Genomic DNA, 14232 nt, shown 5'->3' with positions numbered 1-14232 from the left:
GTTATCCTGTTACATAGCAAGTTTGAGGCCAGCTCAGTGGGCTACATGATACTTCAAAACAAAATCCATGGTTGGCACCAGAGTAGGGAACAGTCCTTGTGGGCATTGTCACAGGCCCCAGGGCTACACCTGTAGAGGAAGGGAGGGATTTGTCCATTTTTTGTGGGCACTAAGGGTAAGGTTTGGGCTTGCAGACACCTATAGAAACACGCAGCTAAGCCTAATGTGGTGGTGCACACCTTTAATCCCAGAATTCTGGAAGCAGAGGCAGGTGACCTCTGTGACTCCGAGGCAGTCAGGCTCCACAGAGAAACCCTGCCTTGGAAAACCAAAGAAGAGAAGAGAAGGTGGAGGAGGGGCTCACTATTAACTCAGGCATGGGATTGGGATTTATCCTGCTTGGGGATTCACGGGACTCTTCTGCTCCTGTGATGCCGTCCAGGGCTCGGCATTACATTTAATGTCACATCTTAGCCATTCCACAGCTCTGTGACAGTTCTTCAGGCCTTCCCACTTCTTGGACAACTTTCATTTTTCTTTCCTACCTTGAAGAGTTGGAGTCTGTTGTGTTCATAAGAATTGCCTGCCAGTTTGGATGCTCCGATGTTTTCTCATGATCCAGGTAAAGTTACATGTTGCTGGGGGAAACTTCTTACCTTTCTCAGAGCATCCCTACCAGGGGCATGTGATGTTGAGTTAAGTAACTGGGAAAGCAAACCCTAACTGAGGCTAAACTGGTCTCTACTAGGCTACTTTTTTGTTTGTTTTTTGTTTTTCAAAACAGGGTTTCTCTGTATTGCTTTGGAGCCTGTCCTGGAACTCGCTCTGGAGACCAGGGTGGCCTTGAACTCACAGAGATCTGCCTACCTCTGTCTCCAATGTGCCACCAATGCCCAGCTAGGCTACTTTTTAAAGATTTACTTATTATATATACAGTGTTCTGCCTGAAGGTATACCTGCATGCAAGAAGAGGGCATCAGACCTCATTGTAGATGGTAGTGACTCACCATGTGGTTGCTGGGAATTGAACTCAGAACCACTAGATGAGCAGCCAGTGCTCTTAACCACTGAGCCATCTCTCCAACCCTCTGCTGGGCTTCTTAAAACACTGTAGAATTATTTATTTGTTTTTAAGTTTATGTGTTTGAATGTCTTTTTCCTGCATGTGTGTATATAGTTCTTTGGAGACATGCATGCTTGGTGCCCTAGGAGGCCAGACAGAATTTGATCCCCTGCAACAGAAGTAACATAGCTGTAAGATACTGTAGGTGCTGAGAACTGATTTCAGGTCCTTTGCAAGGGCAGCAAGTGCCCTTAACCATTGAGCCATTATTGATCCAGCCCTACTGTACAATTACTGGTTTGTTTGTTTGTTTTGAGATAGGGTCTTACTATATATAGCCTTAGTTGGTCTGGAACTCACTTTGTAGATAGGCTAGTCTTGAATTCACAGAGGTCCACCTGTCTCTGCCTCCCAAATGCTGGGGTTGAAGGTATGCATCACCATACTTGGCCCATTATTAGTTTTTAGAGAGTTATCTTTATTTATCAATGTGAGTGTATGCCACATGTGTGGGTACCTGCAGAGGCCAGTAGAGAGTGCGGGATCCCCTGAAGTTAGAGTTATAGGTGGTTGTGAGCTGTTGTGCCATGTGCTCGCTGGTAACTGAACAGTAGTCCTCTGGAAGCACTCGTAACCACTGGGCCATCTCTCTAGCCCCAAATATTACTTTACTTTGTGAGGTGTATGTATGTATTTGTGTGTGTGTGTGTGCCCATACGTATGATGTGTGTGATGTGTGCCAGATGTCAGCCTCCAGCCTCCTGTGTCTTCATCTATCACTCTCTGCCTTATCTTATGAAAGAAGGTCTGAACCTTGAGTTCGTTGATTGTCCTTAGCTGGCTAGCCAGCAGACCCAGGGGGAGCCTTTCATCTCTGCCTCCTTAGCCCTGGGGTTATAGGTTCATGTCTCCATAACACACACACACACACACACACACACACACACACACACACACACACACACGCCCTGCTTTCTCTCCTTGACTAGCAATTGACCCTATGGCCTTGTACATGCTAGTGCGTGAAAGACACTGAGCTACGTCCCCAGAACTTTTTAAAAATTCATTTACTTTCTTTTTAAAGTCAGGGTCTTAATAAATGGTCCAGGCGCCGGGCGGTGGTGGCACACGCCTTTAATCCCAGCACTCGGGAGGCAGAGGCAGGCAGATCTCTGTGAGTTCGAGGCCAGGCTAGACTTACAGCCTCCAAAACAATACAGAGAAACCCTGTCTCGTAAAACAAAACAAAACAAAACAAAAAATGGTCCAGGCTACTCACTATGAAGCAAGGCTGGGCTACATGAGACCCTGACTTGAAAGATGAGCAGCTGGGGAGATGGCTCAGTGAGTAAAGGCTCTCTGCTGACCGGAAGTGAGTTTGTCCCCAGGACCCACACGGTGGGAAAAGAGAGAACGACTCCTGGAAGTTGTCCTCTGACCTCCACACGGATGCACCATGCACCCCCTTAAATAAATGAGTAGTAAAAGCAAAGAAAGAGCTATAGTTCGTGTTGGTGATTACAGCTCTGCCCTCACTGAGCTGAGCAGGTATGAAGTGAGATGCGGCTACAAAATCCTCAGCACAAGACCTGACTCTCAGAGGGTGTCTTGGGACAGAGCCTCAGTGTCAGTGGACTGAACTGTAGAAGTGACAACTCTGTGTGACTGCAGGGGGCGGGGTGGGAGGGGGGAAGCAGTAATGTGAAGCAAGGAGTTGCTCTGCAGGAACGTAGTTCGAATGACCTAGGGGGGATTACCTCTGACAGTCATGGTATCAAGGTCTACACCTGTGATCTCAGCACTCAGGAGGCAGGAGCAGAAGGATCAGGAGTTCAAGACCAGCCCGAGATAAGTGAGACCTTGTCTGAACACAAAACAAATGAGCTACAGAAGTGGGGTTTGTCTTTGGAACTCCAGAGCACATCGGTTAGCTTTCCATTGCGTGATACAAAGCTAAGAGAAATAACGTAAAGGTGGGTCATGGTTTCAGATTTCAGGCCATGGCTGACTTCCTTTTCAGGCCTGTGGTACCTCAGGACACAGTGTCAGAACAGAGATGCCACCACTGTATGGTCACCAGTAACAAGAGACAGACAGAGGAAGAGACCAGGGACAAGACACGCCATTCCGCGTCACATCCCCTAGTGGCCTGTTTCCTCCACCCAGGCATTGCCTCCTCTTCTCTGTCACCTTTTAATGATACAGTCAGATTGTGGGGCTGGAGGGGCTGCTCGGCAGTTAGCACTGGCTGCTCTCGAAGAGGACCTGGCTTCAGTTCCCAGCACCCACATGAGGTGGCTCACAACCCTCTGTAATTCTAATTCCAGGGGATCTGGTCCCCTCTTCTAGTCCCTGAACACACATGCATGCATGTAGTGCACATCACAAAAACAAAACTGTTGGGGAAGTCCTGTGTATATGTCAATAAAGCACTGCTGGCCAATAGGAATCTAGATAGGTGGGGCTAGGAGTCCAGGAGGATTCTGGGAAGGAGAAACACAAGAGAGTTCGAGATGTAACGCCATGGGGTAGGAGCCCGAAACTATTCTCCGGTAAGAGACCTACTTAGATTAACAATTATGGGGTAATTACTTAAGTCAGAGCTAGCCAGTAAGAAACAAGCAAGGCCAACAGCTTCATAATTAATACAGCGTCTTGTGTGTTATTTGGGGACTACAACTCGGCAGAGCCCAGGCGACTGGCGGGTGATAAACCAAAGCGGCTAGCAAAGAAAAAGCTTCTCTTTACACAAAACAAAACAAAAAACCTTAAAATTTTAAAATTGGTGCTGGAGGGATGGCTCAGTGATTAAAAGCACTGACTGCTCTTCCAGAGGACCTGGGTTTAATTCCCAGTAACCACATGGCAGCTCACAACCATCTATAACTCTCTACTTTAGGGGATCTAACACCCTCTTTTGGACTTCTTGGGTGTCAGGCATGCACAAGGTACACAGCATACATGTATACTAAACACCCATACACATAAAAAATTTTTTTGAGACAGGGTTTCTCTGTGAAACAGTCTTGGCTATTTTAGAACTCAACTCTGTAGACCAGGCTGGCCTCAAACTCACAGAGATCCCCCTGACTCTGCCTCCCGAGTGCTGGAATTAAAGGTGTGCACCACCTGACCACTAAATTCATAATTAAAGAATTTTTTTGGTTAAAGGCAAGGCTCACAACCAAAAAAAATTTTTAATGTGGGCATTGGTGGTATATACCTTTAATCCCAGCACTCAGGAGACAGAGGGCAGTTGGATTTCTGTGAGTTAGAGGCCAGCCTGGTCTACAGAGTGAGTTCCAGGACAGCCAGGGATACACAGAGAAACCCTGTCTGGAAAAAAAAAATTAATAATGAATCCACTCCCCAGTGGCTTCATCTATGCATGACCTAGTCACCCTTGAGCATTGCCCCTAGCTAGAGACCAAGTCCTGAGTATACACTTTGGGGAACTCACTTTAAATCTGAACCGTAGCCCCAGGGGAACCTGTGCAAGATCCTAAACTGCACTTGGTTCCCGGAGGAGGTGAATTCAGACAAAGGAGAGTTGGCAAACATTGTTTGAAGTTTTCTTTTTTTTTCTTTTCTGCAAGGTCTACAGGTCAAAACAAGTAGAGGGTGCATGTAAGGACCTCCATATCATCACAAGCTTTCCAGAAACACAGCTGCGGGCTCTAGATGTAATGCAGGTGAGCACGTAGGAGCCTCCATAGTATAAGGGTTCAGGCATTACGCTGGTCACCTGGCGGAAGGCACTCAGGCAGTATCCTGGTCAGCACAGGGTTCCTTGACTACTTTGCACACAGGTGCAAAGGACCCCTTTAAAAGAAAGACTCATGTCTACTTATGCTCTCTTTCCCTCTCTACTTCCTGCTGTTTCTCCTGTCTGCCCTCTTCTCTTCTGTCCTGTCTCTGTCTCTCTTTACCTCTTTTCTCTTTCTCATAAAACCTCTCACTGTGCTCTGATTGCCTGGCATGTTTGTCCTTAGCCTCGGTCACCCTAGCCTGCCATGGAATCATCCAAGGCTCACATGTGATTTATTATAACACATCACTGGCTTTCCAGAACTGGAGCTGTGTTCTCAGTGCCCCTGGCTCCGGATGTTGGAAGCTTACATTCCCCTGTCCTCAAAGCCAGGCTCTCTTCAGGGTTGTCCCAAAGTCCACCCAGCTGGGATCAGAGCGGGACTCTAGTATGATAGGCCTAAATGTATTTAACTGCCTTCTTTTATGAAATACACGTTCACTGAGCGACGGCTTTGTGGCAGAACACTCAGGGAGACACAGAGAAGTGCAGTGAACAGGAAAAGATCACCTCAGCTATGCTCCCTCACAAACAAGCCCAAAGTTTGTGTCTTAAACAACTGGGAACTGCCAGGCATGAAGGCTGTAATCTCAGCACCCAGGACACTGAGGCAGAATCGTCTTGAGTTCAAGGCCGCCTGGGCTATATAGTCAGCCTGGGCTAGACTGAGACCCTGCCTCAACGACAACAAACAAAAACAAAACTTCGGAGCAGGGCCTGGCAAAAAACACCTTTAATTCCCGGAAGCAGAGGCAAGCATATCTCTGCAAGTCTAGATAGCAAATTCCAGGCTAGCCGAGGCTACACAGTGAAAGCCAGTCTCTAAAAAACAAAAAACTGGGGTCAGCAGGGCAGTGATGGCACATGCTTTTAATACCAGCGTTCAGGAGGCAGAGGCAGATCTGAGTTCAAGGCCAGCCTGGTCTACAGATCTAGTTCTAGGACAGCCAAGGCTACACACACACACACACACACACACACACACACACACACACACACACACACAAGAAACTACCTGGGGCCACTCCCTGGGTTCTTTGAGTTCGGTCTGTTTTGTTTCTCTGCTGGGCCTCACTCAAACCCAGGGCTTGGAACATGTGAGGCGTGTGCTCCACCCTAACATATACCATGAGCCCCATACAGTTTGTGTCGCAAGACAAGGCCTGTGCTATGATTTGAATAATAGCACAGGCTTGCGGTGTTAGCTCCTGGCCTCCAGGTGGAGGTCCTATTCTAGAAGTTTCTGGAGACTTTAGGAGATGGGACCTAGCTTTAAGAAAGTAGGAGGCAGTCCTTGGGAAAGCATTGTCCCTGCCCCTTTCTGCTGTGGCCCTTCTTGCCTGCCCACTGTTCTGTGAGTTTTCATCCCACACCCTCCCCACTGTGATGGAGCCAACCTTGTGAAGCCATGCACTGACACACCCTCCCAAACCTCTTTGTGTCAGCTGTTTTTGTTTGTTTGGTGGAAAGTGCACTTCACATGTATCTCAGACTGGCCTGGGATTCTGTAGTTGAGGACCATCTTAGGTTTTATGTGGTGTGGCACACCTGTAATCCCAGCTCTTGAAAGGTGATTTCAGGAGGATCAAAAATTCAAGATCACCGCCAGCTGTATAAAGAGTTCAAGGCCACTGAGATCTGCCTGCCTCTGCCTCCCGAGTGCTGGGATTAAAGGCGTGCACCACCACTACCACCCAGCTAAAATGTTATTCTTACTTTGTTTTATGTGCATTGGTGTGAAGGTGTCAGATCCCAGGGAATTGGAGTTGCAGACAGTTGTGGACTACCAATGCCCAGCAAGGAATTGAACCCAGGTCATCTGGAAGAGCAGCCAGTGCTCTTAACTGTTGAGTCATGTCTCAGCCCTAATATACAAGATGTTAATCAGAGCTCTGATGTGGGTGGAAGTTTTTGGATTCTGGGGAACAGTTATCTGAGCACCTGGATACAGACTCATAAACCAAACAAACGGCAACACATACACTTGAATTTAATACTCTCACAGTCCATTAGAGGCCGCCAGGATTCAGGCTGTCTCTGACCCAGATGGGGTTTCTCGCCCGTGCGGGCGCAGTTCCAGTTCTTTCCGAGAGAGGGCGCGAGTGGCCAGATTAAAAACCAGAACCCACATGGCTGATGCTTGCCTTGTGAGGGCCACTGGGGAGGGGTGGGGGAGTCCATTGCTTCACCTCGCAGCAGCTTCCCTCTCCTGGCTTAGAGTTGCCGGGTCTTAAGCCCAAGAATGGAACACAAACAGACACGAAATCGTGATGAAGATCTTGCCTCTCCTCCTAACAAGAACATAACATACAGATTTTACAAATCGCACAAAGAAACCGGTGAACTCTATGCTTATAGGTAAGGAGCCTTGAACTTTAAGCTTCTTCGGTCATTTCAGAATAAATGTGTGCATATTTATATTCATTCACTGTCAGTCTCCATCTAAGAAGGGAAACTCCTAGATGGTACCGAGTCTTGCTGGAAGTTAGTTCCGGTAGTCTGTTTCTGTGCACGGGAAGAAAGAGCTTTCTAACTACAGGATGACTAACAGTTGGGACTCCTATAAATTTCCAGGAGGATTGACAACAGCTTAGCCTGGGGTGCAGGGTGTATAGATTTGACTTTGCTGGGACCTCAGAGCCGTGGACAGAAAACTTGGAGAGCCAGGCAGAAGCAAACATCCGATCAGAGATGTCACTGGGGCTGCTTTCCTGCTTCCCTCCTGGCCCCCAGACATCCTCTCATCTTCTCCTAACCGCTCCTTGCACAAGGCCCTGATGCAACCCTGTGCAGGCCTGGGGCACCTCTCTCGGGGGAAGCTCTGGGAGGGAGGTTTTGCAAGAGTCAGGGGCAGGAAGCCCAGCCAGCCAGGGTGGGGTCAGAGAGATAAGGGAGCCAGGCCTGCTCCCTCCACCTGTGGTTCCTCCTAGCACTGTTTCCTCTTCCCTTCCTTTTCCAGGAAAGTTGTGCCTGGTCCTCACCCCAGCCTCACCCAACTCTTGCCTGGCCCAGTGACTCACCTTTCCCTACAGCAGCCAGGCAGGATCTGAGGTCTGCCTGCCACTTGGGAAACCAGCTGGGCATCAGATAACCATCTCTGGTTGGTGGGTCTGGTGTTCAATAAGATTCAGTGCTATTGCTGGGGGCAGTGACTGGCTCATACTTGTAATTCTAGCAGTTGAGAGGTTGAGGCAGGAGGACTGCTTTGAATTCAAGCCTAGCCTGGGTAACAGAGTAAAACCTTGTCTCAAATTCAAAACAAGCCAAGAGTGGTTGTAACGATGAATAAAAAAGAAAGGCAAAGTGGATGCGTTTCACCAGGCCCTGACAAAGCACGTCACTGAGCAGACACACCATGTGCAGCAGTTAGCTCGAAAGATTTACTAGGGAGGGGGAGAACGAAAGGCCTTGTAGGAGTGGGCACATGAGAGAGGCAGGCAGGCAGACAGACAGACAGACAGACAGAACAGGGAAGAGACAAGAGGAGGAAGAGAAGTAAGAGAGGAGCAAGAGGCAAGAGAGCAAGCTGTGCCTGGTGGACATTTTTTCTTTTTTTTTTTTTAGATTTTTCAAGACAGGGTTTCTATGTGTAGCTTTGTAGACCAGGCTGGCCTTGAACTCACATAGATGCCCCTGCCTCGGCCTCCCAAGTGCTGGGATTAAAGGCATACACCACCACTGCCCCACTCCTGGGGGATATTTTTAAGAGATCCACATGTTGCATAGCTGATGGTGGGAAGGCACTTGGTGACAGGTGATGACATAACCGCTTTGGCAGCAGAGGCAGGCTGCTCCTGCAGCGGAAACTAACAGCGGTGGTGCAGGCCTTTGATCCTAGCACTTTGGGTGCAAAGGCAGGTGGACCACTCTAAGTTGGAGGCCAGCCTGGTCTACATAGTGATCAAGAAAAAAAGAAAGGGGGCTGGAGAGATGGCTCATTAGTTAAGAGCACTGGCTTGTTCTTCCAGAGGACCCAAGTTCTATTCCCAGCACCCACTTGATAGTTTACAACTGTCTGTAACTCCAAGATCTGACACCCTCACACAGACATACATTCGTGCAAAAAACCAATACACGCTGGGTGTTGATGACACATGCCTTTAATCCCAGCACTTGGGAGGCAGAGGCAGGCGGATCTCTGTCAGTTCGAGGCCAGCCTGGTCTACAGAGCGAGTTCCAGGACAGCCTCCAAAACAATACAGAGAAACCCTGTCTCGAAAAACCAAAAAAAAAAAAAAAAAAACAAAAACCCAATGCACATAAATAAAAATAAATAATTGTATAAAAAAAAAGAAATATACCAAGCAAAGAAGGAAAACAAATGTCATTAAGAAAAAAGTCTAAGGCCAGGCAGTGGTGGTGCACACCTTTAATCTCAGCACTTCAGGAGGCAGAGGCAGGTGGAACTCTGTAAGTTTGAGGCCAACCTGATCTACATAGCAAGTTCTGGGACAGTCAGGACTCAACCATTACTACTGTTGCTATTAAAATGAACTTAAACTGGGGAAGCAGAGGCAGGCGGATCTTTGTGAGTTCAAGACCAGCCTGGTCTACAAGAGCTAGTTCCAGGACAGTCTCCAAAGGCACAGAGAGGCCCTGTCTCAAAAAACCAAAAATAAATAAATAAATAAATAAATAAATAAATAAAAAAAATGAGTTTAAGGGGCTGGAGAGATGCTCAGCATTAAAGGCTAGACTTCCAACCAACATAAGCAGGAGATTCCATTGGGTGACTGAGGGGTTAAATAAGTTGATTTTTTTTTGTTTGTTTGTTTGCTTTTTAAGACAAGGTTTCTCTGTGTAACAGTATTGACTGTCCTGGAACTTGCTCTGTTGACCAGGCTGGTCTTGAATTCAGAGATTCACCTGCCTCTGTCCCCCCGAGTGCAGGGACTAAAGGCATGTACCACCACTGCCCAGCGTAAGTTGACATTTTTTAAAATTTAGTATATGTAGCACCTATCACTTATGTATATGAAGTCTCTAATCACTTCTTGGCCTTTAGTCTAAGACCCAGTGTAAGGATAAGGCCCAGCAAATACTAAGCCCTATGTGTTCGCTAAATAAGAAGACCCTGAGTACCCAAGGAACTTGCCCTGTGGTTCTTCTTCAGTCTTTCCCTGTCTGGGAGGGTTTGAGATGTTAATGATTTCCAAAGGAGGAGGATTTGACTTACACACACACACACACACACACACACACACACACACACACACACACACACACACGTTGATGGCCTCTGGCCTTTGGTCTATGGTACACACAGTTGGAATATGCACACACATTGGTGGCCTCTGACCCCCTCCCTCCTTGGTATCTCTTATGCAAGCTGCCGGCGCCCGCCCCGTTCCCAGGCCTGGCTGCAGCTGCGGGCGGAGGGGCAGGGCGGGGGCGGCCGCTGTTTGTCTAGTGCGGCCGTGCCAAAGTCGGCGGGCCCAGACAGCCAGGCGCCTCCGTACACCTGGGGATGCTCAGGTTAAATAGCTCTGCATTCCTCGGGCCCAGCTGATGGAAACGCTCCCAGGCCGCTGCGGAGCCAGCCTCCAGATGGGCTGGGTCTGGGCCAAAGAGGAAGAGAGGGAAACGTGGAAGCCAGAGTGTGCCTGGATAGAGGAGGAAGTGGCCAGGGGCGCAGCGGCCCCTTCCAGGGCTAGAAAAAGGCTCTGCAGGGTAGAGGTGCACGCGGGGACACGCCCACGTCCCGGTGGGTGGGCTTGCGGGGGCGGGGGGAGACTCACATGGTGAGGAAGAGGGTGCACACGTGTGTACGTGTGTGCCTCAGATTAATAATTTCTAACTGTCTTATGTACCAGGCAGTGTGCTAAACTCTGCTGAATTTCATTTATTTTGGACAATTCTGTGAGGTAGTACGCTAAAACTGCCAGATGGAGAGGACACACCAAAGGAATTAATCACCTACAATTACTGTGCTGTTTCTTGCTTGATCAGTTTATGTACCTGGCTTAGTGTTAAAGTTAACATAACTTAGTCAAACTTAGTATAAGTGCCCGACAAATATTTCCAAATTTTATTTCTGTTCAGCTTGTTTCTTCAGTGATAAGATTGTCTCAGAGTTCTGCCTTTAACCCCAACGGGGACCCATGAGGTCCTTCAGGCAGAGGAGCAGTCTAGCTCCTGGCTCTAGGTGCTGTCTATTTGGGTTCCAATCCATATGTTGTATTTTGAGACAGGGTGTCCCTGTGTAGCTCTGGGTTGCCTGGACCTTGCTACACAGACCAGGCTGTCTGGGACCACGCTGGTTGATTTTGTTTAGTGACAAATTATATCAGTCATTCTATTGGGGACAAGTTCTTTGCCTTTTGCCCATCTCTCCATGGGAATTAACCTGGCAGGGATACTTGAAGGGCAGTGTCCCCATGGTCTAACTCACAATTGGCCAAGGAGGTGGGAATTGTATTTTTGAGAAATGGTTTGCCTAAACACAGCTGCCCCACTCTTGCCTTACCTGGCAGTGGCCTAGAAATGCCAAGTAATCGACAATTACAAAGGAGCCCAGTGTGGCTCTACAGCCTGAAACATACACACTACCTACCAATCCAGAGCCAGGCAGGTATGAGCATAGTGCACTACCCGAGCAAAGCCCGAAGGGCTGGAGGGCGCACACTGTCTGCAGAACCCATGTGTGCCTTGCTACACACACCACCCCAAGCCTGCACAGGAGGTGCCCCCGTCCCCTACCAAGTTCCCCGGGTCACACGCAGGCACGCCCAGGCGTTTGTGGGCTCCCCTTATGAGCACAAAGCCACATGTCCAGGTAGACCGAACCTGAGTGAAACCTTTCTTCCTTCTCAGGAGCTGGGGACAAGACTCCCACACAGCAGCCTCTGGGGAAATGTTGATCTGCTAGCAGAGCCAGGCCAGCGCAAGGGGGCTGAGTTCAGACCCAGAGCAGGTGGCCCTGCAGCTGTACACAGCCTAACCCTGCCAAATTTCATCACCCACTTGGACAAGCCGGGAGCCCTAAGGCAGCTTGCTGACATCCAGAGAAAGGTGGCTCAGCGGGGAAGAGGGGGCCTCACAAGTCCTGCTTCAGGCAAGCTAAGACCCTAGGCTGGCTCCTTTGCCTAGGTCTCATCACACACAGACACACACCCCTGCCCTTGGCGAGGAAATGAATGGTCCAGTGACCTGCTTTTCCAACTTGAATGGCATGAATACTCCCCAGCTTAGAGCAGGCCGACCCAGCAGGTCCATCTGCATTTTAACAATCTCCCTGGGTGATCCAGATGGCCCAGCGACCAGTTGAGAGAAGCCCTACAGAGGTCTAGAGGATTTAATTTTATGACACTAGGGAACAGGGAAATGGCCAGGGATGAAGGAAAAGAATAGACATTAAAGACACCGGAAACACTCATTCAGGTCGGAAAGAATGACAGTCCAGATGTGGCCCTCCAATTCCTCGCTTCTCAACCCCAGCTGTGGAAATGGTCAGAGGTCACTCCTGCCCACAGACCCCTCCCCCCAAGCAAGAAGTCACTACAATGTTATCTAAAGTATTTGTTTAATAACAACAAAAACCCACCCCCATAAAACTATTGTAAAACAATATTTTCAGCCAGTGATCATTGTAATATACAATACGAAACATTTCCTCAGAAATCTGAGAAGCACGAAATGTGACCATTTTAAAAAAAATGTCTGCTTTTCAAAAAATAGAAACACTTGGGGTTGGTTAACCCCCTCCTCAAGTCTCTGGGGGCTGAAAGGTGGAGAGGATGAGCCTCCTCTGGTCAACCCTCTTGAGCCCCGTGGCCAGATCCAAGAGTCCGATGACCGCGGTAGTCTTTCCCCGGGCTTCCCTGGGGAACCGAGAGCACTTTATTCCTCTTGCCTCCTGAAGGGCTGGAGTCCATCTGGTCCTCAGTGCACCGCTTCAGCGGCACAAGATGCGATCGTCGGCTGGAACGCATGCCGCCTGTGAACACCAGAGCGAGATAAGGAATGAGACAGGATGAAAAGGAAGGGGAGAGGCGTTCCCACTTCTCCACTCTTAAGGGACACAATGAAGCCAGGGTTTTTTCCCATTAGGCGCCCCTAGATAGTCATGCACCCCAAAAGGTGGACGTACTGCTAACCTCTCCCCCATGGTCTCAGTTTCCCCATCCACAGGAGAATGTTTCGACTCGGACCTCACCTCGGCCGCCAAAGCACTGATCTCGCCATTCAGGGTGCTGAGCGGAGCGCGAACCGGCAGCCCCCGGCCTCCAGCTGTCCCGACTTCGGATTCCGAGTTCAGCTCCAGCTGCAGGTCCCTGATGTAGTCGATAACGTGCTGTAGGATCTCCACCTTGCTCACTTTGCGGTTCTGAGGCAGGGTGGGCACCAGTTCCTTGAGGCGTGAGTAGCAGCCGTTCATGTCGTAGAGCAGGACGTTCACCTGCTGTTCGTCCAGCAGGGCTGGCAGGCGCGTCCCGGCGCAGCGCGAGATGGCTACGCTCTGCTCGGACAGGCCAAGCACAACCTCGCCCGCGCCGCCCGCGGTCCTGCCCGCCTTCAGCGAGCAGCTGGGGCCCGCGGTGGCCGCGGTGCTGGCACTGGCGACCTTCATGATCCTGAGGACAGGCGGAGGAGGCTATGAAGGGAGCGTAGGAAAAGAGCGCGCAGAAGTTGCCGGAAGGTTGTACAATGAGAGGGCTCCCGCTGGAGCCAGTCTTTTATAAGGGCGGACCCAGGGCGGGTTCAGAACGTTCAAAAGCAACCAATGGTTTTTCTGGAGGCGTGGTCTAGCGCGCCCTCGGGTCCCAGCTCCATGCACCCTTAGGCTGACGGAAAGGTGGTACGGCTTAAGAACAGACAGGGTGGGAGCCCGTGGGCAGAGCGGCTAGTGGGCTCTTCCTTAAGGAAGCAAAGAGATTAAGCCAATTTTGCGGATACCAAAAAGACCCCAGGAATCAGCTTCTCGTGGTCTCTTTCTCGATTCTCCAGGTCCGTTTTGCAGATGAGATGAACGGAGAAGTGGCTGGCTCTGGGGTGGTCAGTGGCTAAGGACTAGCCCAGGGTTCCCAGATGCAGTCGGAAGATTGAACTATGATCTCCATTTATCAGAGTCGAATTTTATTTTTATTTAGTTTTGAAGTTTTGTCTGCTCGTGTTTGTCTTGAGACTGAGTCTCAGGTAACCCAGGCTGGACTCAGAGCTTGGTTATGATGCTCGTTACTCCACCTCTCAGGTGCTGAGATTACAGGTGTGCCCTGCTACATCATATTAAGAGCCCTCGCTTACTCTGAACGCCGGGGCTGATCTCAATTTCCAGAAAATGACCTGTAAAGTTCCTAGGACCAGAACCTAAGTCCGTTGAACTGGGAACATCTTTAAGTGGAGGACAGAGTCAGACCTGCAC

At 49.4% G+C, this 14232-nt stretch overlaps 1 protein-coding gene and 1 long non-coding RNA gene across 3 annotated transcripts; one reads left to right on the top strand and one right to left on the bottom strand.

Moving 5' to 3' along the window:
• Positions 1-3567: 3567 nt before the first annotated feature.
• LOC110339301 lies at positions 3568-13110 on the top strand. Its single transcript, XR_005877480.1, has 3 exons — positions 3568-3615; positions 4660-4755; positions 12987-13110. It is a non-coding gene; the product is annotated as an uncharacterized LOC110339301 (long non-coding RNA).
• On the bottom strand, positions 12377-13536 carry Id1 (inhibitor of DNA binding 1, HLH protein). Of its 2 annotated transcripts, none has more exons than XM_021223030.2 (2): positions 13022-13536; positions 12377-12807 (listed from the first exon to the last, which is right to left on the bottom strand). In XM_021223030.2, the coding sequence occupies exons 1-2, from the start codon at positions 13438-13440 to the stop codon at positions 12753-12755; spliced, it is 474 nt and encodes a 157-aa protein (XP_021078689.1). In that variant the 5' UTR covers positions 13441-13536; the 3' UTR covers positions 12377-12752. The 2 variants fall into 2 exon arrangements, with proteins under 2 accessions (XP_021078689.1, XP_005086114.1); XM_005086057.4 differs by having other exon boundaries at positions 13027-13528.
• Between the last annotated feature and the right edge of the window lie 696 nt (positions 13537-14232).

This window comes from Mesocricetus auratus, unplaced genomic scaffold (assembly GCF_017639785.1).
Source record: "Mesocricetus auratus isolate SY011 unplaced genomic scaffold, BCM_Maur_2.0 Super-Scaffold_100004, whole genome shotgun sequence".
NCBI classification, from domain to species: Eukaryota; Metazoa; Chordata; class Mammalia; order Rodentia; family Cricetidae; genus Mesocricetus; species Mesocricetus auratus.
This window is presented reverse-complemented; position numbering and strand designations above follow the sequence as displayed.

Bases quoted from the DNA above. Each gene is read 5' to 3' on its own strand.
- Id1 (XM_021223030.2), bottom strand. From the start codon at position 13,440: ATGAAGGTCGCCAGTGCCAGCACCGCGGCCACCGCGGGCCCCAGCTGC. The intron at 12,808-13,021 runs GTCCGAGTCGAA...TGGTGTTCACAG, and splicing joins GCTTTGGCGGCCGAGGTGAG to GCGGCATGCGTTCCAGCCGA.